At 43.8% G+C, this 25,018-nt stretch overlaps 1 protein-coding gene and 1 long non-coding RNA gene across 3 annotated transcripts in view; one reads left to right on the forward strand and one right to left on the reverse strand.

Moving 5' to 3' along the window:
• The window catches only part of VGLL1 (vestigial like family member 1), a 32,717-nt gene extending 12,898 nt beyond the window's left edge, over positions 1-19,819 (forward strand). Inside the window, exons 3-5 of one of the 2 annotated variants that reach the window (XM_070502784.1) lie at positions 3,192-3,611; positions 5,401-5,460; positions 19,593-19,819. In XM_070502784.1, coding sequence (XP_070358885.1) covers positions 3,192-3,611; positions 5,401-5,460; positions 19,593-19,738 — 626 coding nt within the window. In that variant the 3' untranslated portion in view covers positions 19,739-19,819. Of the gene's footprint in view, positions 1-3,191; positions 3,612-5,400; positions 5,461-10,961; positions 12,239-19,592 lie in introns of those variants that run through there. The other variant, XM_014832763.3, reaches the window with a different exon arrangement.
• LOC139042743 (uncharacterized) overlaps positions 17,538-25,018 on the reverse strand; it is a 35,569-nt gene continuing 28,088 nt past the window's right edge. Inside the window, exons 2-3 of the long non-coding RNA XR_011499809.1 lie at positions 21,222-21,288; positions 17,538-19,553 (exon numbers count right to left, since the gene is read on the reverse strand). This is a non-coding gene — a long non-coding RNA (uncharacterized lncRNA). The remainder of the gene's footprint in view (positions 19,554-21,221; positions 21,289-25,018) is intronic.

Genomic DNA, 25,018 nt, shown 5'->3' on the forward strand with positions numbered 1-25,018 from the left:
TGTGTGCACATGGGCACGCATGCATGTGTGTGTGCATTCATTAGAATAATATTTGGTCAGGGCCTACTATGTTCCAGGCATTGTGCAAGTTCCTGAGGGTATGATGGTGAGCAGAAGACATGATCTCAGTCCTCTCACAGCTCACTGGCTAGTGGGGAAGACAAATGATAGTGAGTGACTGACTGAATGAATGAAGAAATTACAGCTTAGGGGTACTGGTATGGAGGAAATAAACTGGGTATAGTCACAGAAAGCAGCAGGATGACAAACTTTAGATGGAGGTTCAGGGAGAGCCTTTCTGAGGGCATGACATTTAAGTTTGTGTGTCCAGAAACCAGTCTGGAATAGGGAGGCAGGGCCACCATGCAAGGATAGAGTGGAGAGAAGGTCCTCTGGGGTGGAAGCAAACTCTTCAGTGCCTGGAGATGCTTTCGAGAGGATTCTGGGGCTCTCAGAAGTGTTAATGGGTGGGCGTGGGTTGTGTCTCTGCCTATGCTTAGGAGGCAGGGGAATGGCCTGCCAGTTTCACCCTAAAAGGGCAGAGTGGGAAATGGGGACTAGCACTCTGAACAGGACGTGGTCTTAGGACCAGGGTCTTCAGGAATTCTAGAGGCACGGATGGGACTAACAGGCAGGGTCCAGATGCTCAGAGTTGGAGTATATGGGATGGAAGCCTGTTGTATTGCTACTGAAAGAAAAATCCAGCCTGCCCCAAGGGTCCCAGAATCAAAGCGTTCTTTGCGTGCTGTCCATTCATTAATGTCGTTAGGAGATTGAGAAGGCAGCTGAATCTTCCCTCAGGCTCGCACTTTCATCTCCAGAGGTAACTAAGAGGGGGAACTTGGGTGAGAAGGTGTCTTCAGGGCCACTTCTAGCAGTAGCAGCAGCAGCCTTGAGCCAGTCCAGGCTGTGATTGGGGATATCTTCCCTGGTTCACAGGGTAGGTGGGCACGGTTGCTGGAGCACTTGGCCCTGGAAGCCCACCAAAATTCAGGGTCTCCACTCCACGGGACACCAACACCCAAGCCTGCTCTGGAAAGGTGGCTTTCCCCAGGCCACCCGGAGCCCATTATTGAGTTGTTGTGAATTCTGGATTGGGACACTCTGTGCCCCCCCACATGCTCCCATCCAAACTACTCTGGTGCACTCAGTGACCAAATGGGACCTTGGACTGTAGCACACCACCGACTCCCCTTAACATTTCAGAGTCAGAGTCAGAGAACTCTGGAAGGGGAGCAGTTAAAAGAAACATTCAAAACACTCTGGGGCCTTGTTTTCCACATTTCAAGCATTCAGCGCCTAGGCCATATGTATGAGATCTGTAAGGTCAGTTCAGATGGAAACTGCCCAGTTGTCAGAGGCTGCGCATTGTTTCTAAATGTGCTTAGGACATGCAGTACCCTCATTCAATATGAAGCATGGACAGTGATTATACTAAGTCAGCTTAATCACTTTGTTTGTGCTACACGGTGCTCTGAATTGCTACTGGCTTGCGGATATCAGTTTTCGAAAGTAGCATTCATCCCCAGGAATGAATCTTAATACAGGTTTCTTTGCCCTTGGTTTCATCAAAAGAGGCCAACCATTGCCCGCCGCTTACTGGGAATGACGTGAAGTGTGGGGCAGAATGTCTGTGTTACGTAGGTTAGGGCTTATTTTGCTCTTATCGTCTGTATTACGTAAAAGGCTGTGGTGGTGGGTGGGGGCACTCCAGTATCACTGTGCAGACCTCTCAGACGTTTTTCTCTTGTACAAAGTCCAGGCAAATTAAACATTCAGGAGAGCTGGGAGAGGCGCGGATAGAGGGGAAGGGGACCAGACAGCCTCTCCAGCCCTCCAGTCTTCCTTTGTCTCCACTCCCACACCCCCTTCATTCTCTTGGGTAGACCAGAGGCTCCAGGCTTTAAGCACCATCTGCCAGAGCTCCCACCCTCCTCCCTTCTTGCCTGAGTGGGTGTGGAGAATGGGGAAAATATCCATCCATGTCATGAGTTGTCCTAGACTTTCAGGAACTCAGATTTAGCCGCTATTATAGGCACAGATAGCATAGTGTCTATGAGACCAAAGGAGACTCCATCCCCATTAGCCAGTCTACAAGAACTTTGCAAGAAGAAACTGAGTCACCGCTTGACCTTGAGCGTTTTGCTTTTGCAGGAAGAGGTCCAAGCAACCACTTCCCTACCCATCACTGATCACTCCAGCTCAGATCTCTGTTTGGCTAATCTGCTTTGCTAACTTGGTCCAGTCTCTTATCATCCCTATGCCCCCGATCCCTCTTGAAAATAGAGTTTCAACCTCTAGACTTGTGTGAGTGATGGACACAGGCAAGCGTTAAACCCTTTATAAAGTTCTGTGGAGCCCTCCTATTCAGTGTATTCAAAACACCAGCTATAAAATAAAGCCGAACAACAGCAACAGCCAAACACAAATCACCCTTATCAAGCAATTCTACTTCTAGAAGTTTCTTTGAGGGGCTAATTGGACAAGGGTGCAAAGATGTATACTATACAAAGATGCTCATTGCAAGGTTGTTAATATAATTGAAAAGAATGGAAATAACTGAGCTGCCCACAAATACCATGTTTGTTAGTTATGTTACTGCCTTGTGATGGAATACCGTGGAACCATTTAAAAAGCTGATATTGGCTCTATTCATTGCTATGAGGATGTTCATGATATTTTAATGATGCAAAAACAGCCTTGAAAAGAATTTGTGATGTGAAAACAATGCATACATGAATAGAAACAAATCCTAGAAAGAAGTACACCTAAAGGTGGACTATGGTGATCTCCAGATATTATGATTAGAGTAACTTTAATTTTTTACCTTTTCTTCACATTAAAAAATATAGTATGAACTGGGGCCTGCCTGGTGGCATAGCGGTTAAGTTTGTGCACTCTGCTTCGGCAGCCCAGGGTTTGCCACACAGACCTACACACCACTCATCAAGCCATGCTGTGGTGGCATCCCACATACAAAATAGAGGAAGATTGGCACAGATGTTAGCTCAGGGCCAATCTTCCTCACCCCCCCAAAAAAATACATACATATGTGTATTTCTTATAGATGTATATATATAAAAATATTTAAGTAAATGTATATATAGTATGTATTAACCAGAAAGAAATAAGCTACTTCCATTTTGAAAACAATAAACTCCTAACATGTCCTCTAAATCTTTCCTTCCCAGATAGTGACATGCCTCCAAATCAGTGGCGTTTCTCTCCTCAGTGGACAAAGCCAGAGCCAGAAGTATCTTTTGCAAATGGTGCCGCCAGCTGCAGCCTGAATGAGCCTGGTCCCGTGGCTATGGATCAGTACCCACTGTCCCTGACTGCGGGCTCCTCCTTTCAGCCTAGCGAGCTGTGGCAGTTCTCCTCCCTGGCCAGCCCCAGCTCCCCAGAGCCTGACTACTCTCATGCCTTCTCCACGGGGCAGCTGGTTCCAGAGCCCCAGCCTGAGGCGAAATATGAGCCCCTCCTAAGTCTCCTCCAGCAAGACAGATACTTCCCGCATCCTCAAGAATCTGCCATGTGGGAGGATTGCAACTCTGCCCAGATAGCCGGAAGCACGAGCTTGCTCTTCAACCTGCCTTCCACCTCAGCCCACTGTAAGGAAGTGCCTCCAGATACTTGGAGGATTGCCTCTGATTGGTTGTGGTTGAGAGTGAGTTGGCCTGAGATGGGATAACAAGACCAGTTGCTGTCACTCCAGACATGGGGATTTTGAGGGATGGAATGTTCTGCTTAAATGTTCCATATATCTTCACTAGGCTTCATTGACATTCACAGTTCAGTGACTAAGAGGTTACATAGATAGCCAGTCAGTTGGACTTGGCCTATAAAATTCATCTCAGTCTGTTGACTTGGACTTTCCTAGAAGAATGATGGGCTACTGCCTAAAATCGTAGGGTCCTGCATTCATCTCAGTGTGAGTCATCAAATAATCCATTTGTATAACAGAACTCTGACATACCTACAGGCTCAAACTCCATCCTCCAAACAGGTTGGCAACTTGCAATGATGCCTGCTAGGCTCCTGGGCAAAAACAAGGACAATCTATACCAACCATCTGCTCCACACATTAAAATTCAAAGCAATTGTAGATGCAGCTCCTGTTACTGCCTGGAGACCATCATGGTGCCTGGCTGTCTATGGCTAGCGCCTGCGCACTGAGCTCCTCCTGCTCAGTTTCCCTTGGGTTCCTGCTCCCTGACCACCACCCCTCCTCCTGAACTAAAACACCCTTAAGGCTCATTCATTTCTTCATTCACTTGCTCCCTCAACAAATATTTAATTAGTGCCTACTAGATGAAGTATACCCATCAAAAAATGACTCCCTTCTTTCTAAAAGGATGGGGAAGAATTGGCCTAAAGTATACCTTCACCAAAAGAGCAACCCACTCTGCTACTACAAGATTTGCCTTTCATATGAAATATTGGTAATAATATGTATATTTTATAGATTCACGTGGCCAAGTCTGCATCCTCTGGCATTCTGTACTCTGGATGAATCTTCTTTTACAGCTCCCTAGTCCATACATATCTGTGGTTCTAGTGTTCCATGCCTGAAAGAAATTACTAGAAGCTGCCTTTACTCTGAACTAAGTATATAATACACAAAGGGCCTGTTCAGCATAGTCAACCTAAGTCAGGCCCTGTGTTCCATCTCATGTTGAAAACAAATTTCCCATTAAAATACGACTCCGTCATTTCCAGAGCTTGATTAGTAATGTACTTAAAAAGAGTAAATCATAAAAATGTCATATTTGGGAAACCTATGAAAATTCCCACCCTGTACTCTTTTGCAAAAATCTGCTCCTACTTGATTCAGAGGGAAAATTAGGCCAACTGTGTTTGTGTATATGCCTGTGCATACACATAGCAGAGCCCTGTCTCAACAGTTGGTTAGAACACAGATGGCTCAAATCATCACCTCCCAAACATAACAACCCTATATAATTCAAATCCAATTCAGCAAAGATTTAGCAAGCGTCTACTATATGCCAAGCATGTCATGGCAAAACTATAATACAGGCATTATCCCATTCCCGAAACCTCTAGACACATTCTCAATTGTTGATCACTAAAGTCTCGACTGCTGCAAACTTCACACTCCAACTAATGTTGACATCAGTTGTATTAATTGGTGACTGATGGGCCAGGATCTGTTGAGGAAGTCAGTGACCCCTAATCAGGAACACTGCCCATAAGATGGGAGCAAGGCCCAAGGGTCCTTCAAAGCAGAAGCTTCTCTGTTTTTATAGCATCTGATAAGAGAAAATATGCCAGGTGTCCATACACTGAGGGGGAGGTGATTTGAGGCCGGGGGCTACTACTGGGCACTTTCGAACCCAGTCCCAGAGATTGCATTTCCAACCATGTTTTCTTCTTTTCTAGGTAAGAAAATGTATTTGCCCTCAGATTGTGGATCTACCAGTACCAGCCTTGCATATGAGAGTAAGTATCTAGTTCTGCCTTTGATAGCGCGCCTCTGTACCCTGAGGACAAATCTGAGGAGAAGCTTGTTAGGATCTCCAGCAACTGAAAAGACCTTCATTTCTATTATTTAGTATTTTCATAGCTAGAATAGTCTTAGTCTCAAAGAGCCCACGCACTTGGTATCTTGTAAAATGTCTTGACCATTTTCTTATTTTGCTATAGAAGCAACACAATTGAGTTCATTATCTGAGCTGGATGTAACCAGCGTGACCGAGAAAAATGAACAAATTCATGAGGATTAGCTTGCTGTGTCCCAGGTGTTCAGTTTTCAGCCTAGAACATAGGGCCACCCCAGGACTCTGCAGTCAGGGAAAATGCCACCTGAGGCCAAAGCCCAGGGCTCTGAGCTCCACACTCAGTTTGAAAGTGGTATCAGTAGGAACTTCCAAATGAGGACAATCTGAGTGGAAAGACAGGATGTTCATGGCCTGGGATCAAACCCAGCCTCATTACTTACTAGCTTCAGGCACTTAGTCACATTTCTTAAACTCTCCATACCCTCAGTTGCCTCATTTGTAAAGTGAGGGTTAAAGTAGCGCCCACCTAATAGAGTTTCTGTGAGGATTAAATGAAATCGTGTACGTAAACGCGTAGAATTTATTCTCATGGAAATTAGCCACAGTAAACGTGGCACACAGTAAGCTGTCAGCAAGCGCCGTTTTGGAGGGCATCCTGTATGCCACACACTGCTCTGTGCTGTGTCTCTGAGAGGAGCAAAAGGAAGAGCTGCCACCACAGCCCCCAGTCTCGGCACTTTACAGTCCGGCGTTCAGTGGGGTGAGGGCCATATATAGACCTTGCTAGTATGTCAGCTCCTTGAGGGCCGAGACTTTGAGAGGCGTACCACGCCATCCCCAGTGCCTGCAAGAGGGCCTGGCACAGAGGTCAACACATACTTGTTGAAAGAATGAGTGAGTGAATGCTGGAAAAAGTAAAAGAATATTGAAAAGGGAAATAATAAAAATACAACTGCCAATATAGTGCAAATTATTTTGTTGGAAGCCCTCATGTAAGACAAACAAACCACGAACCATGCTCAGTGATTAGTTGGCCACGCCAAAGCGAGGAGATAAATTTAGGGCTGGTCCAAGAGCCTTACCATGGCTGGGTCAGCCTCCACATAAATCTCTGCCCAAGGGAATGAGCTCGGCTGGCCTTCTAATTAATGAAAGTCAAGATTATAAAGTCTCCTAGGTTAATAGTTTGTACAATTTTTAATTGTAAGCCTTAGACTTACTGAAAACTTGGTGCTTTAAATTGTCCATACAGCAAAAATAACAGCCACAACATGTATGGGTGGCAACTATGGGCCAGACATCACACACACCATCCTGCTCAGTCCCCACAGTGACCTCATGTACGCGTATGAGTGTATCTATCCTAGGGGCCTTACACAATAGGTATTCAGTAAATAGGGAGTGAATGAATGAATACATGTCCCCATTTTATAGATGAGGAGACTGAGTCTCAAACAGGTGAAAGGACTTGACTTAAGATCACACAGCAGCAAGTGTCAGAGGTGTTAGCTCTTTGCTCTCACAGTGTCATAAAATCGTCAAAATCAGGAATAACAATAAACATAAATCATCAAAAACAATGCGAACTTAAATCAAGAGTACAATAGTGAAAATTAGCAGTTGGTAAGATTGTTCCACTGTATATGGGTTCAACAGTCTATCTGCGGCCAGGACACTATTCTAGAATAAGGGGTGGGGGGTGAGGAAGGCTTGGAAAGCATGCAAAGGAGCACTATTACCTTGGGAAAGGGCAAGGACATGAGCTTTCCAATGCAGAAGGTAGTTGAGGGAGGTGGGTAATGGGTAGCTGGCTACGCCAACAGTCCCAAGTTGGCTATCTTGCCACTGTGGCTCCAGGCAGAGGGAGGCAGCAGGGCGTGGGGACTGGGAAAGGGGTAACTTCTTAGGGCTCCGAATAAAAGGACCAGGAGACCCAGCAAAGCCCCCATGCTCTTAAGCACGCTGCCAGTCTCCCAGTCTTGCCTGATGGGGAGAACCACAGGGGGAACTTGTGAAATGCACAGAATCTACACCCTCATCTCCTGGTTCGGTAGATTCGGCATGGGACACAGTCGCCTATTTATATGTTTGATCCTTTATAAATTTGATATTAAGCTGATTTCAAAGTGAACTGGATGAAATTTTCAGTAGGAATTTCGGTAGTCCTGAAAGATTTCTTATGTGAGGCCCCAGATGAATACTTGTCAAAGGAAGAAGGCGGAGCCTCCTGCCTGGCCTAGTCCCCTCATGTGGGCTGTCATGCACTCATGAGCCAGACACCACTGGAGCAGAAGAACATCAGTCAGAAGGGGTCAGAGAGACCGTTCTTGAGAGCCCCAAAAACTTTGGTGCCAAAATTTCTAGTGAATTTGATTTTTTTTTTTTTGGTCTTAGAAATAGACATTGGTTGTGCTTTGCGTCAATGTCTACAGATAATAACATTGATACTGCTATTTACCAGACACGGTGCTATAATACATACATAGATATATAATATTACATATATAATAATAGTAATTAAAACGTATCAAGTGTACAAACAGTGAAAATTAACAACTGGCAAGATTGCTATACATTATAATAGTGAACAAAACTGTATTGGTCCCTGCACTCATAGAGTTAATAGTCTAGTGGGGAAGGCGGACCACTCCCCCCAAAAAGGGGAAAACACAAAACATTTGTAAGTTATAATAAGTGCTACGAAGGAAACATACAAAGTGTTGAAATAGGGAAAGATGGGGGCCAACTTTGGATAAGGTGGTCAAAGGAGGCTTCTCTGAGGAAGTGATGTGTGAGCAGGGACCCAAATGAAGTGGAGGAGCCAGCTTTAGGAAGAGCTGGGGTGGAGGTGCAGGGAGGTAGAGGAATCTGCCCCTGCAAAGGCCCAGAAGTGTGTGAGGAATAGAAAAAAGATCAGGGTGGCCAGAACATAGTGAGAACGGGAGAGTGTGGCGCATGACTGGGCTGGAGAGGTAAGCAGGGGCCAAGTGACACAGGGTCTCATGAGTCATGTTGGGAGTTTGGATTTTATATTCTACGTGACTTGGTGAGCCATGGAAGGATTTTAAGTGTGATCCAATTTGCATTTAATAAAGTCACACAAGCTCTTATGGAGAGGATAGATTGGAGAAAGGCAAGAACGAAGACAAAGAGACGACTTAGGAGGCCAGAAGCATGAGAAGATAATAGCCTGGAGTAGGTGGCAACAGTGGAGACAGAAGTGGATGTATTTGAGATCTGTTTGGGAGGTTTGGCTCTTAGGATTTGCTAATGGTTTGGATGGGAGTGGTGAGAAAAAGGGAAGAATCCAGGTTAGCTCTTAGGTTTTCTGCTTGAGCAACTGGGTGGATAGTGGTACGTGTATCAAAATGAGGAAGACTATAGAACACAGCTCTGTTTTGGCCATGTGAAGTCTGAGGTGCTTGTATGACGTCCAAGTGGATACAGCTCTTACACGGTTGTATATGTGAGTATGGAGGTCAGAAGGGAAGTCTGGGTAAACTTTTGAGATTGATCAGTATGAAAATGACATTTAAAGCCATTGAATGATCGCCTAGGCAGAGCGTGTAGATAAGAGAAGAAAGAAGGGCAGAGGACAGAGTCCTGGAGTGTGCCAACATTTAGAGGTTTGGGGACATGAGGAACCGGCAGAAGATACTGAGAAGGTGCAGTTTGAGTGGTGGGAGGAGACCCAGGAGAATATGGTGTCACAGAAACTAAAAGGAGAGTGTTTCAAAACAGAGAGGGAGTGATCAGCTATGTCAAAGGCTTCCAAGAGATCAAATAAGAGGACAGAGAACTTTCTATTGAATGTGGCATCAGGGCATTTGATAACCCTGTTAAGAGCAGTTTTCGTTATGTCCGATGTGGACAGAAGCTAGATTGGACTGGCTCGAAGAGTGAATGGGAGATGAGAAAGTGGAGACAGTGAGTACCAGCAGCTCCTTAGAGAAGTTTAGCATTGAGGGGGTGAATAGAAATGAGATAGTAGCTAAAGAGACTGCTGGGGTTGACTGGATCTTTTTTTAAAAAAAAAAAGGCCAATATTGGAGCCTATTTGTATGGTAATTGGAATGATCCAACAAAGATGAAGAGATCGATGATATAGGAAGATGAGGATAACTTCATGAGCGAAGTCATGGAGAAGACAGAAGGGACATGTGGAAGCACTGACATTTACTAGGAGGGGACATTCTACCATTGAAAGTATACAAAAGGAGAATAAGGACACAGATGCAAATAGATTTGCAGGCTTTTTTGTGGGGGGGGCTCTAAAGAGTACTAATCAAATGATTTCTATTTTCTCAGTCAACTACGGGGCAAGATCATTAGCTGGGAGTGAGAATGTGGGATGTTGAAGAAAGTGGGAGAGTTTGAAAAACTCTTCTCGGGCATTGGGAAAGCAAGCCTGCTCATAGGCAAACCTAAGCAGGATTTCTGAGTGCTGATCTGAAGTCTGAGATCATGAATTTCAAATGGAAACAGCAGCTGCGACGTGTGATTTCCACCTGTGCTATTAGGTTAGTGTAATGCACAGAGAAGGCAAATGGTGAGGCTCCTCCAGAGCTGAGGTTTTGGCAAGGGAGCATGATGGATGGAGAAAGAGGAAAAGAAGTGGAGGGTATTTGCAAGTGAGTGATTATAACAGGGACCATGGTATCTAAGCTGCACAAAGAAGCAAATGGAGGCGGATGGAGGGTGACAGGTAGTGGAGGTTGATGGATTGGAGGATTAAGTCATGTAAAAATGCAGTAATAAGACTACTTAAGCCAATGGCATGGGAAGTGGTAGTTGGAGAGTGGATGTTTGAAATTGAGATGGCAAGAGGGCCACCTGTGTAGGTGATGACAAAGTCTAGCATGTGACCATGGCAATGGTTGGCCGAGGTAGAGTGAAGTAAAAGGTCATTAGAGATGAGGAGAATGATAAGAATCACGGAACAAGGCCGAATGATAACCCGTAGCTGCCGGCCATGCAGGCGCTGTTTTCATCCTCCTTCACACATGGGAAATCGATGTTTAGGGAGGTTGAGTCATTTTCCCAAAGTCAAGGTAAGTGCCAGAGTCAGTTTTCTCTGACTTCAAAGTCCTTGGTCTTACCCACTAAGCTGAGCTGCAGTGTGAGTTCACAATAATTCTACTCTATTACGTGTGAAGACGCTGCCTCTTTGAGAAAATAATAGCTAACATTTATTAAGCATGTCTGTTCCAAGCACTGTTCTAAGGCCTTTACAGCATTTTAAGTCGCTTAATCCTTACCAGAATCTTAAAAAGGTTGGTGTCATTAGTATGCCCATTTAACAGATGAGGAAAGTGGGGCTCAGATGGGCTAAGTGACTTGCCCAAGGTCACACAGCTAGGCAGTGGTGAGGTCAGGATTCAAACCTGGCTCATTTGACCCCAGAGCCAGCTTCTCCCTCATTATGCTTATCCTATTTTTCAGAAAGCCAGTCTCCAGAGAGAAGAAAAGATCTGTTCTTTTATTGAACATCGGTTTGAAGAAGAGAATTCCTTTTTCCAAACCTCATGATTTTTCTACTGTGAATCCAGAGGGTCTGGAGACATTACCGTCCTTTTTTCTCCCTGCCACTAAAGAACACTGAGTCAGGAGCAAGTTTCTGTACACTTCCTTGGCACCTTCTCTTCCTTGGCACCTATGTCCTTTGGCAGGGGCTTTCAAGTGAATCCTCAGCATACAAAATCGTTAAAATTGCTGTTTAGGAATGAGGAGCATAGAGATCCACCTGCTTGCTCCTGCCACCACCCCCTGCACCCACTGCCCTCCTACTTAGAAATCATAGCCCCCTCACCCTCCAGCAGCAGGGTCTTTCACACCACGACTGACCGCGTGGCATTCTATGGGGTTGTCTGACTTTTCCTACTGAATAGAGATACTTGGAACAGCCTGAAGCTTTCTAACCTTAACCAGACCGTGGCTAACTTCACTCCTGCCTCTACCAAAGGAAAATAAAAGTGGAGTAGACAAGACCCTTTGAGAATGGGTTGAGGCCGGGCGTTCCCTGGAGCCTCAAAGTCTGGAAGGAAGCTAAAAACGTCTCAGGCTGGCCCTGCTAAATGAAATACTTTCACCTGGAACATTTGATTCCTCAATTCTAAAGAAGTGATTCCAAATGGAATCGCTGAGAAATCTGAGAACTAACTTATTGGAAGTTAGTTAGTTTGCAAACTGCCCCATCCCAAGTTGGGCCTAGAGTAAGTTCTGTCTCCAGAGCAATTCTTACATGCGATTCCTTGAGTTCCCGTCTGCCCTCCCTCTGAGGGTGAGGACTCTGGAATCTGATACCCCACAGGTATTCCTCTGGCCCTTACAGCCTTCCACAGGGCCCACCTGGCTTCCAAACAGAGCATAACTTTTTCTTTAGTTGTTTCACTTTTAGCGACATCTGGGAAATATTAACTTTCTTTTTAGCACAAAGTTGGGGCCACCCATGTGGATACCCACAGCATTTTAGATAAATTGGAGGTGAAAGGCAAAGCTTGGTTCAAGATACAGCAGCAGGACTCCCTGCAGATTATTCCAGATAAAACGACAAGCTTCTCCAAACTCATTCATCTCTCCAATCTAGTAGACAGACTTGTGTCCAGCGTGAGCTCAGTACATACCCCTTGACAACCCCAGAAGCCCCTGCTGTCATTGTTCCCCACTTGCTCCTGTGTTACAGCTCAGAGGATGAATAATAAAACTCTACTTTTTTGGATTATGCTTTTCTTAATTCTTTCACATCCATGATCTCATGCAAACTTTCCAGCAACCCTGGGATTGGCATTATTATGTTCATGTAATACAGTGGATAGTGAGGCTTAGAGTTGGTAAATGACCTGCCCAAGATCACGCAGCCAGTAACAGAGCCAGCACCGAAGCCCAGGTCTCTGACCTCAGGGCTCTTCTTTCCACCATAATACTTATCAAGTGTTAATTTCAGGATGGCTCTTAGATACTTTTTCCTCCCTTCATTTGTGTAAATAAAGACCACAGCTCTTGCATGAATGAATTAGTGACCTTGGCAGTAATATAGTAATTCTCCCGTCTCAAGAACACGTTTTTCCAGTGTGTTACATATGTTTCCTAGATTAAGAGGAGAAAAAAAATCTCAGCTGGTATATTTTCTCTTGAAGTTATTTACCTTCAAAAGCCATGTTCTTTCTTAGGTGCCTGTTGGGGAAATTCAGGGTGAAGGCTGATGCTAGCACTTATGATGCAGAATTATACAAGTGTGTGTTTATCTTGCTCACTCTAGAAAGATTCATCTGTGTTGGCAGATAACATGTACCATCCAGAATTGAACTCTTAATATGCTATTTAGGGAAAAGAAGAAATGATTGGAAGAGGGCTGGCATCTCATGTAGACTGGGTAATCTGACATTTCCCTGCAAATCCCTCAGCCTGGAAGCTCTCAAAGCTGAAGAGAGTAATTTTCCCACTTTAATAAAGAGAGAAGAAAAGGCCTCCTGCCTCTGAGAGACCCCTGCTTCTCTGACATGGACACGTAAATCCCTGCCCAGATCAACTCCTACTTAATCCCAGACAGATTTCTGGCTTTCTACATTCCTCCTTTTTTAGCTTTCCCACCTTACTTCCAAAAGCCTAACTTGAAAAGCATTTCTTTGACTCAGTTTGGCATTTGACTCCTGCAACTAAAAATACAAGATGTGTGCCACCCTTCACACACAAAGGTGGGGTAGCCGGCCCCCTTGTGTTGGCTGTGTGGCTTCATCTACACTTCTAGTTGATAATCTTGTGAGATGTTAGTTGGGGGTGTGTGGAATTAGCAGGTCCATCAAGATCTGAAACTGGAAAGGCAAGGCCCAAGAGGGCTAGAGCCCATAAACCTCATTGACATCTTTCTCTCCAGCTTTGAGAAATTGACAAGTGATCCGGACTCACTAGCCGCTGCCCCCCCCCCCTCCACCCCAACACACACCCATTCCTGAACTTTACAAATGGGAAGAATGGGAGTTGCTTCAAACGGGCTGGAAACTCACATACTTGAATGATGCCTGTCCTGAAAAAGCAAAAAAAAAAAAAAAAAAAAAAAAAGGCAACAATTCCGTTTCTGGTAGCAAAGACTTTTAAGAATTCCAGATAACAGCGTTATTTGCCAATCCAACTGAGACTTGTGTTTAAGCACTTTTCCATTCTAAACGTCACTCTCCGGTGTAACACTGAAAATAAAGTCACCCCTCCACCAATGAATGCTAACTAGACTATAACAGTTACCTTTCTCCCATATAAACAAGAAGCTTGGCTCTTTTCATAATTGTTTCCCTAGCTTGACATAATTAATTGAAAGTAAGTTTGTAAGCCATTTGTATTTTCAAAATGTGAAGTAATAATGCAATGTCCATTTCAATTCCTTCAATGTGTAAGATTTTATTTTTTACTTTTATTTTTTAGGAAGATTAGCCCTGACCTAACTACTGCCAATCCTCCTCTTTTTGCTAAGGAAGACTGGCCCTGGGCTAACATCCATGCCCATCTTCCTCTACTTTATACGTGGGGCGCCTACCACAGCATGGCTTTTGCCAAGCGGTGCCATGTCCGCACCCGGGATCCGAACTGGTGGACCCCGGGCCACCGAGAAGTGGAATGTGCGAACCTAACGGCTGCGCCACTGGGCCGGCCCCTAATGTGTAAGATTTTAAAATAGCACATCACTATGAATTTTTATAGATTAGTGGTGATTATAAGAATGAACTGAGCTACAGTATTTTCATAAGGATTATAGTTTTATCACTATTTCTTTATAAATTTAATTAAGATTAAATTAAGCCTCAGAGATCTTCTCAAAGAGAAGTTTGGTTATTTTTTTCTTCGTTTTAATGGTTCTGCACGCTTAGAAGCAAGCTAATGAGTCTATTTATTTTACAGCCCTTACAGTTATTTTCTTCGGTAAAAACTGAACCACCACTAATCTTTCAAAATGAGCAGCCTTTTTTTTTCAGGTGTACATTACATTTTGACTTCTGTGTAGACCGCGTCATGTTCACCACCAAAAGTCTAGTTTCCATCCGTCACCGTACACATGTGCCCCTTTACCTCTTTCACCCTCCCCCCACCTCCTTCCCTGTGGTAACCACCAATCTGTTCTCTGAATCTATGTATTTGTTTATCTTCCACATACGAGTGAAGTCATACGGTAATTGTCTTTCTCCATCTGACTTATTTAGCTAAGCATAATGCCCTCAAGGTCCATCTGTACTGTCGCAAATGGCATGATTTCATCTTTTTTTTATGCTGAGTAGTCTTTTCTTTTTTTTTAAAGTTAATTTTTACTGAGTTTATGATAGTTTACAACCTTGTGAAATTTCAGTTGTACACTATTATCTGTCAGTCGTGTTGTAGGTGCACCCCTTCACCCTTTGTGCCCACCCCCACCCCACCTTTCCTCTGGTGGCCACTAATCTGTTCTCTTTGTCTGCATTTTTAAATTCCTCATATGAGTGGAGTCATACAGAGATTGTCCTTCTCTGTCTGGCTTATTTCACTTAACATAATGCCCTCAAGGTCCATCCATATTGTTGTGAATGGGATGATTTTATTCTTTTTTATGGCTGAGTAGTATTCCGTTGTATATATATACACCATATCTTCTTTATCCAATCATCAGTTGATGGGCGCTTAGGTTGCTTCCACATCTTGGCTATTGTAAATAATGCTGCAATGAACATAGGGGTGCATGGGACTTTTGGAATTGAGCAGCCTTTTCTTCTTCTTCTTTTTTAATCTTAATTTGAGAGTGGCTTTTATTTTATTTTATTTTATTTTGAGGAAGATTAGCCTTGAGCTAACAGTTACCAATCCTCTTCTTTTTGCTGAGGAAGATTGGCCCTGAGCTAACATCCATGCTCATCTTCCTCTACTTTATATGTGGAACACCTACCACAGCATGGCTTGACAAGCGGTGCCATGTCCGCACCTGGGATCTGAACCAGCAAACCTCGGGCCCCCAAAGCGGAATGTGCACACTCAAGCGCTGCACCACCAGCCAGGCCCCATGAGCAGCCTTTTCTTAATGCTACTGCAAACCTGGACTGAGAGAAGACCTGGGTTCCAGTCCTGGCTCTGCCACTAGCTAGCTGTGTCATTTTGAATGAGTCATTCCTTCCCCCCAACCGGGTCTCAATTTCTCTATGTGTAAAATGGGATGGTCTCTAAGGTCATTTCCAGCTCTGACAGCCTATATATTTTGAAATAAATGTAGTAGTTATGACAAGACCTATCAACAGTTGCCATACTGGGTCTCAAAGAAGAGGACAAGGTCTGGACAACTGAGAAACAGAAGGAAGAACAGTGGTGGCCATTCAGATGCCAGGAGTGCAGTTAGCCTAGTGCCTCCACTTATTGGCATCTTAGGATCTGCTTCAGCCATGGTTTTTGTGGGCAGCCCTCAGCCAATGACTGAGCATTATAGGAGTACTAGGGCCTGGTCATTTCTGCCCAAGGTGGTGCGATTCCTCTAAGGGGCAATATCTGTTCCAGAGCTCCTGTTGAGTTGGCTGAGACTTTGTCAGACCTGCGTCATCGTCTGAGTCTCTCCCTGATCAGTTCTGCTTCCTCCTCCTTTTATCTTTCACAGATGTTACCCACCAAGCCAGCATAAACCTCTCCCACCTAACCTTCTCTCAGCGCCTGCTTCCTGGAGGACCCAACTGTCAAACATATAGCAATACTTTAAGAGCAAAGACAGAGAGAAATCTCAAGACTTGTTGAATAGATAATTACTAGACTAGTTTGGCTGGAGTGGAGCACTTGGGTTGATAAGCAGTTGAAAATCAAGCTGGGAAGGTAGATTGGGGTCAGATTAGTGACGTTGATTGATGTTGTCATAGGGGAGGTAGAGTTAAGGGTGGTGCCAGACTGCTGCCCCAGGTCAGTCCCAGCCACATCTTCAGTCAGCTATCCGGACCATCCTCCAGGCCAGTAAATGACTGTCTACGTAACAGCAGACGGTTACTTCTTCAGACCTATGTGGTCTATAGCAGTGATTCCCAAAAGCCCCACTGGATGCATCATTATCACCTGAGGAGCTTGGTGACAATAAATACATACTCCTCACTTCTGCCCTAGACTCTGAATCAGGGGCTCTGGGGATAAGAAACACAACCTCTCATCCCACTACCCCATCCCCTGCCATTAGTCCCCTGGGTAAGCAGGTGTATCAGCTTCCTATTGCTGCTTTAACAAATTACTGCAAATTTCATGGCTTAAGACAACACAAATTTATCCTCTGACAGTTGTGATGATAGAAGTCCTCCTACATGGGTCTCCCTGGGCTAAAATGAAGGCGTCCACGAGCCTGCGTTTCTTCCCGAGGCTCTAGGAGAGAATCCGTTTCCTTACCCTGCCCAGCTTCTAGAGGCTTCCTGCAGTCCTCACCTCTTGGTCTCCTGCCTCATCTTCAAAGCCAGCAACGTTGCATCTCTTTGCTCATTCTTCCAGTCACATCTCCCGCTGATTCTTCTTTTGCCTTCTTCTTCCATTTTTAAGGATCCTTGTGATTACATCGGGCCCCAGATGATCAAGATATTGCCCCTGTTTTTAGTTCAGCTAATGAGCAGCCTTCGTTCCATTTGCACCCTTAGTTCCCCTTTGCCATACAAATGTTTCTCCCTTAGGCTATCATATCTGAGGAACTCCGTTTAGCAAATCTGCATGACAGAATGGGCAGTTTTTCTTTTAAATGAAGTGGTTACTCTTAAAAATACACATACCCTTTGACCTGGCAACTTCACCTCTAGGAATGTATTAAAGAAAATAATTTGGGGGCCAGCCCTGTGGCTGAGTAAAGTACTGCGTGCTCTGCTTCACCAGCCCGGGATTTGCAGGTTTGATCTCAGGTGTGGACCTACTCCACTCATCAGCCATGCTGTGGCAGTGTCCCACATACAAAGTAGAAGAAGATTGACACAGATGTTAACTCAGGGCCAATCTTCCTCGCAAAAAGTAAATAAATAAGAAATAATTTGACAAATGCACAAAGATTTAAATACATAGATAGTTGACATTGCCTTGTTTATAATAGTGAAAAATCAGGAAAAGCATGTGTCTCCAACAGCAGGGCATTCGCTAAACAAATTATGCTCCATCCTTCCAATATAATATAGTATACAGTCATTAAAAATGATGCTATAGATCTACATTCATGAAAATGCATATTATTAAGTACAAAGAGCTATACACACACACTGCACACACACATGTATTTTAAGCTCCTTGTAAAATAGACATATTTCAAATAAGAGTAATTACTTATTACAGTGTTATTAGTAGTAGCAAAAAAAACTAGGAGCAGCCCCAATTTCTGTCAAAAGCAAATTGGCTAAATTATAATACACCTATACAATCGAACACTTGGAGCAGGTACAAAGAATCACATAGATTTATACGCACTGACATGGAAAGACGTCTAAGATATATAGTTAACTGAGAAAGACAAGTCACAAAATAACCAGTTTAGTATTATCCTCTTTGTGTTTTTTGAGAAAGATGTTTTGTGTGTGTGTGTGTAGGGTTATTGCTTTGCACAGTTCCAGGGGGCACCATTCGCATTCTATCACGTGATAGTCCACGTGACTAAAGCTCTCTCTGAAACACAGGGCGTGCATGTATGTTTGTGTGTGTGTGTGTGTATACAGACAGTATATGTGTAGTCGTACACGCATAAGAAAAGCCCAGATAATGACTGGGAGAATCTCGGACAAGCTGTTAACAGTGATTTCCTTTGGGGACTGGGATTGGGGAGCGGGGAGATTGTGTGAGTGTGTGTGGCGGTGTTGATCAGGGAAATTTTACTTTTCATATTATACCCTGCTGTGCTGTTTGAACTTTTCATAAGCACGTGTTGCTTTCATGAGAAAATAATGTTAATACATATCTTATGCAGAAAACTTTTAGAAAAATGAACAACAGTTATCTCTGCGTGGTATGGTAATTGTGAAGCAGCGAAATATGTTCTGTTCTTTCAAAGCTTCCCTGATAACCCAGGCCTAGTCTTTCTGAGACCTGCTTCTTTTGTAACACTGGAAGAGAATCATACACTCCTGGGGGCAGACACAGCCTCAAGAGATGACCTAGGCCAGGCCCCTGCCTTCAGATGGTTAAATTATTTAAGTAATCCAGGACAAATCATTACTTATCAGGAGAACATTAATAACCTTCTTTGGGAAATACTAATTAGGTGTATTTAGTGATTATTTTCTTTCTCGATTAGTTCTCACTCTGCAGAAATAAAAATGAATTTTTGAAAACATTTATGGTCTGTTATGAAGTTACTTTCACATGCGTTGTCACGTTGAACCTCACAGTAACGCTGTGCAGTAGACAGATGAGGAAACTGAGGCTCAGGGAGATGTATACATATTGCCAAAATGGGGAGAGGGGAGGGAACAAATGCTTAATGAGAGCCTACCATATGCTAGTTACAGTATTAACTGACTGCATTTTCTTTTCACAACATATAGGTGTTGTTATTCCCATCTTGAAGATGAGGACACTGAGGCTGTGAGAGTTTCAATAATTTCCCCCGAGGCCACTGTCTTAGTCCATTCAGGTTGCTATTACAGAATCCCATAGACTGGGGGGGCTTAAACGACAGACATTTATTTCTCACAGTTCTGAAGGCTGGGAAGTCCAGGATCAGGGCACTAGTAGATTCGGGTGTCTGGTGAGAGCCCACTTCCTGGTTCATAGATGGCCGCCTTCTCGCTGTGTCCTCATGTGAGGGAAGGGGCGAGAGCTCCCTGGGGTCTCTTTTATAAGGGCACTGATCTCATTCCTGAGGGCTCCACCCTCATGAATCACCTCCCACAGGCCCTACCTCCAAATATCGTCACATTAGGGGCTAGGTTAAAACAGAGATTTGAGGGGATAAAAACAGTCTATAGCAGTCGCACAGCTTGAAACTTGGCAGAGCCAGAATTCCAAACCAGTTCTCCGCTTTCTAAGGGAAGGGTTCTCTCCATTAGCCCACTGGGATCTCTCTGCAGCTTTTTCCCTCGTGAGCCTTGAATTCTCCTGCAATTAAAAAATCATTGTCATTTTTTATTTTTACAGAGTACAGAATCCTGCATTTAAAGGTCTCAAACCCTCTGCTCCCAGCCCTTGTGAGCAAGGATGGTGGCAAGCACGAACTTGGCTCCGAGATTTGGTCAACAACAGATAAAAGCATCATTACTTCAGAATCATTCTTTTGTTCCTGAAGTAGTGGGCAGGGCAAACTACAGTTTGTGTTTGTGATAATTACTGCTTTTGGTAAAAACACTGACCCATATAGGAATGTCTGCGAGTGATCCCTTGATAAAACCTGTTACAGCAGGAAGAGGGAGAAAAGGAGATGTTGTTCGATGAGGACAGAGTTTCAGTTTTGCAAGATGAAAAGTTCTGGAGCTCTGTTGCACAACAGTGCATGTATACCTAACATTATTGAACTCTACATTAGAAATGGTTAAGATAGTGAACTTTATGTTACGTACTTTTCACCACATTTGAAAGTTGTTTTTTGTTTAATAAAAAACCTCTTAGAGAGTTCTGGGGACTTTTAAATAATGTCCAAGAAGAAAAAAGAGAGAGAAATGGTGACCGTGTTATGTTCTTTGCTCTAACAGTGTAAGTTTGGTGCTTGCCCTTACAATTGTAGTCAGTGCAGACCTAGAAACTTCAGACTGCAGACCTGAATCTATGGTGATGATGACAAGGTGAGGAATCGAGGCACAGAGCTCATAATAACAGCAGAGTGAGGGAGCTGACCCTTCCTTGCGCCTATAATCTATGCGTGAAACAACCCACAGTGACCTGAGCCCTCAGAGATTCTCTCAACTTCAAACTTAAAAAACATGTACGTGTCAGCTATATTTGGACGCACCACTAGATGGTACAAAAACCTAGTTTTCTGCTCGTGTTGTGATGGCAACGGCAGAGTATTTAATTTGAAATACTCTGAATATATTCTTTGTGAAGCTGGAAAGTGAAGTACATTGAAATAACGTTTGGAAAAAATAGCCTTACCTTCCCATTTTCTTTTAGTTGGCCTCTAGCTTGCTAATGACAGAAAAGGTACTTTTAGGAAGAAAATTGGGATATATTTGCAAAGTTTCCCAACTCTTTGGCTGGGATTTTGTGTTCCCAAATCTAATTGCAATGGTGACATGTCCACTCTAACTGGCTTAACCTCACTAACTTCTAGAATTATTGAAATTATAGTAGAAGCATTTCCAATACTAAGTCAGAAGAACTTGGTACCTGGAGAGTATATTGTCTTTTTTACTGAAAAGAGAAATGCTTTGGAGTTCCAAAAGAGAAAGTAGTAGGATTCCATTTATATACAGTTCAAAAAAAAAATAGGCAGAACGCATGTATGGTGTAAAATGTCAAGGTCCTGAATTGAATAAAATTAGAATTTAAAAACGAAACCAAAAAACAAAAAGACAAACCTCAGTGTCAACATGGCTGCTCATATCACTGACATTAAGTTTGATTTCATCCTCGAAAGCTGAGGGTCAGTCTTCAAGACTCTGTTAGCTAATGCCATAACATAGAACCATGCCAGGAGGTTCCAGAAATTCAGGCGCACTTTCCTGTTCATGAACCAACACATTTTGTGGTGCAAAAGAAACAAATAATCAATGGATGCTTGAACCAGGCAGAAATCCAACAGATGAATTCTTCAAAATTAGTTATTGTTACCTGTTACTGGAAGTTGATGGAGTCGATAATTCTGAATAAACTGGAAAGCATCATTGCCACTCACCTCCTAAAGGAAAGAGCCAGCTTTCAGAAGGGCAATACCCATGTCTGAGCCGTCTCTGTATTTTCTCGTGCCTACCACAATGCCTGGCACAAATTTACTCATTCAGTAAATTTTTGTTCAATAAATAAATGAATGAAAATGGCATTGTGCCACTGACCAATTGATATTACACTTGGCCCACAAGGAGAACAGATGAACTGTACCGATCCTTCCTGGAACCCCAGCCTCTCCCCAAGCCAAGGCTGGGCTAGCTGCCTTCTTCTGAGCTCTCATGGCTCTCTGGGCTTCCCCTATGGCAGCACTGGTCACAACATGTTTACTCCAGTTGACTCTTTCCTTGGCTGTCTTCCCCACTAGACTGTGAGCTGGGTCTGCCCTCATCATCACTGCACTCCCAGTGCCATATTTATGAATGACTGAACGCATGGAATATTAATCACACTCTATGCTCCAGAAGTACAAGGTCAAGGCTAAGGAACACTGGATTTGCCACTGTTTCTCCAGGTCTCCTTGCTCCACCAACTGTGTGACCTTAGGCAAATAACTTGGCTTCCTGCAAGCCAGCCTCAGGCCAGAGTAGTGGGCTCAGGGACCGACCTTCAAGGGGGTGCAGAGCATTCCCTTACACGAGGGCCCTGAGCGATCTAAGGCTGGAGTGAAGAGTAGACTGCCCTTCCAGAACCAAGTTGACAGGGAAGCCTTAGTCCTAGTGATTAGGAGTAAGACCTTTGGCTTCAGACTGATAGGGCTTAAGGTCCATCTCTAGCACTTTCTGACCAACTTTGAGCGATTACCTCATCCCTCTGAGCTTAATTTCTTTATCGGGGTTTGTTTTGAGCATCTTATCCCTGCCGTTGACTATCCTCAAGGTGAATTCGTGTGTTTAGAATTCTTACAATATTTGAGTAACAAGGACTACAATTTATTGAGCGCTCATTGTGCACCAGGCTGTGGGCAAAGTGCTTTAGACGCATCATCTCATTGAGTCTTCACAATAACCCTTGGAGGCAAGAATTAGGGTGGCTATTTTTCACAGATGAGGAAATTAACGCTTGAAGTGGTGGAGTAAGTAGCCCAGCCCGTGCAGCTGGTAGCTCATAGAGCCGGGATTCAGGCCTGGTTTTGTCTGACTCCAAAACCCATACTCTTAACCCCTGCACTCCGCTGCTGTAGAGTAATTAAGGGGTATTAAAATGGAACCCTGTAAAAGCCAGAGAATAAAGTAAATAAATAGAAAGCTTTCACCTTCTCTTGAAAGGCCATTAGTTCCAGCAGCTTTTTGGTGTCAAATGGAAAACATAATAAGGTTGGCCCATCAGTTTGTAAAAGCAGGCAGGCCACTTTACCAGTAGGCCAGCCTCTCTTTCCATTGCTAGCAAAAATAATTGCCATCCATTCAACCGCTTTAATGACTCCCAGCTCGGACTTGTGGGGCTTTCATTCGGCTCTCTACTTAACTGTAGAACACCAAAATAATATGTAGATAGCCAGCTCTCTCCAACAGACCTTTGCAAGCACTATTTAAAAAAAAAAAAAAAAGAAGTCCCCAGTTCTTAATCTTCTAAAGCCAGGAATTCTTTCCAGACTCCAGCCTTTGCGTCAAAGGCACTGAGCTCCGTGTGAAGGAAGCGGTAAGCACCACACGCCATCCCTGGAGAGTTTCAGACCTCATGGATGCTGTGACTTATTTAACATTGGGAATGACCTTGGTGACTAAAACTGCTCCTGTTGCCCTAGTTTCAGGCCAAAATTTGCAAATTGCTTAGGTTTGGGGAAACATTTTAGTCAAACCGAGCTTGATTTCCACCCCTTTGGAGAGAGGCCAAATGCTGTGCAAGTTTAGAGATGAAAGGAGATCTGGCCCCACACCGGGGCTTGCATGAAGACAGGTCTGTGCTTGGGGGGGGGTCTCTGCTGCTCTCTGCTGGCCACACGCTGGTGCTGTAGTTGCCAAGAAAGTGACTCATTCAACCAGTGCTGCGGCTGGGGCTTCTCCTACTGTTGCCAGCACCCCTATTTCTCCCACCAACTAGTGCCATTTATCGAGTGCCCTCTCAATGCCAGGTACTCAGCAAGGTGCTGTGGAGACAGAGATGACAAGTTCTGATCCTTGTTCTCGGAAAACTGAGTCTAGTGGGGAAGACAGATTCCCCAAACGAGAATGGCAATAAAGTGCTGTTAGTGTTGCAAGAGAGCATGGAACAGGATTCCTGTGATCCCCCAATCAGCAGTCCTGAGCTCCTGCTGTGTGTCAACTGCCAAGTGAGGTTCCGGGCAAACAATAATGCCACCTAGTCCCATTTGCACAGAGCTTTATTGTTTTAGCCATCCGCTTAGTCCACGTCTCATTTGATCATCATGACAAACTGGTGAGGTATGCAGAGCAAATATTAATATCTCCATGAGATAGATTAGGAAACTGAGGCTCAGATAGGTTGCATGAATTGCCAAATGGAACACAGATAGCTGTGAGGTCATAGAGCTTGGACTTGACTGTCTGACTTCAAATCCCCTCCCTTTACTCCTGCACCAGCCTGCTTTGTGCTGCTCACTGAGAGGACAGTAGAGTAATGGTCAAGGCTGAGTGCTCCTAGAGTCCTACCACTCTCTAGTCATACAGTCATGTGTTGCTTAACAACGGGGATATGTTCTGAGAAATGTGTCATTAGGCAATTTCATCATTGTGCGAATGTCTTGGAGAGTACTTACACAAACCTAGATGGTATAGCCTACTACACACCTAGGCTGTGTGGTACTCATCTTATGGGGCCACCGTTGTATATGTGGTCCATCATTGTCCGAAACGTCGTTATGCAGTGCATGACTTGTATAGCAGCAGGCAAATTACTTCTCTTTACCTCGTTTCTCCTATCTTTTGAATGGGAAGAAGAATAGTACTTAACTTATAAGGTTATTTTGAGGACTAAATGAGTAAATGCTTATGCCAGTCACGTAGTAAACACTTAATAAACATCAGTTCTTAATATTACAGTCAATACATGAGGCAGAAAACTTTGGGCACCGGTGAAGAGTTCACCATGACAGCTCATTTGTCAGTCTTCTGGGGGACAATACCGCCTCCTCTTGTCTCCAAGAGTACCTGCAGAAGTAACAGAGTTACAGCGGGTGGAGGAGCTAATTCTGCCCTGGAGAGGTGACTTCCGCCTTTCTAGGGGACGGGCAGGGGGAAAATTGTTAGAGGGACCAGGACTTGTAAAAGAGAATTTAAAAATGTTCTGGTTAAAAACAGTCGCAATCTGGGGTGACGCGTCGATGTGTTGGTACCGCTCTGGATCCATCAGTGAAGACTCACGCGCCACTCATGTCAATGACCAGACTTATGGCTTATACATTAGCGGTTTAATTAAGTTATATTTTAAGAGGCAAAGAGGTTTGTTTGGTACGTGTTTTAATAATTAGAAATGGCTCTTGTTAACAAGACATTTATCAAAGAAGGACCTTATAATACATACCCGTATATGCAGTTGGAAAATTTTATCTGGCTGGAAATAAATTCATTTTGAAGCAAAAGGGGGAAAAAGAATTTAAAAATATGCTTGTTGAAAAAATTCTCTTGTTAAAGAGAATCTTGAAAAATTGTACAGAATTTATCATTGGACAAAATTCATCTTATCCAGAGCTGCAAAACAAGTTCAATATGGGCTGGTACTGGGAATGTGGGCGAAGATTTAATTATATAATAGTATTTAAATTAGACCTTCTTTCTATCTCA

Source organism: Equus asinus, chromosome X (genome assembly GCF_041296235.1).
Source record: "Equus asinus isolate D_3611 breed Donkey chromosome X, EquAss-T2T_v2, whole genome shotgun sequence".
Taxonomy (NCBI): Eukaryota; Metazoa; Chordata; class Mammalia; order Perissodactyla; family Equidae; genus Equus; species Equus asinus.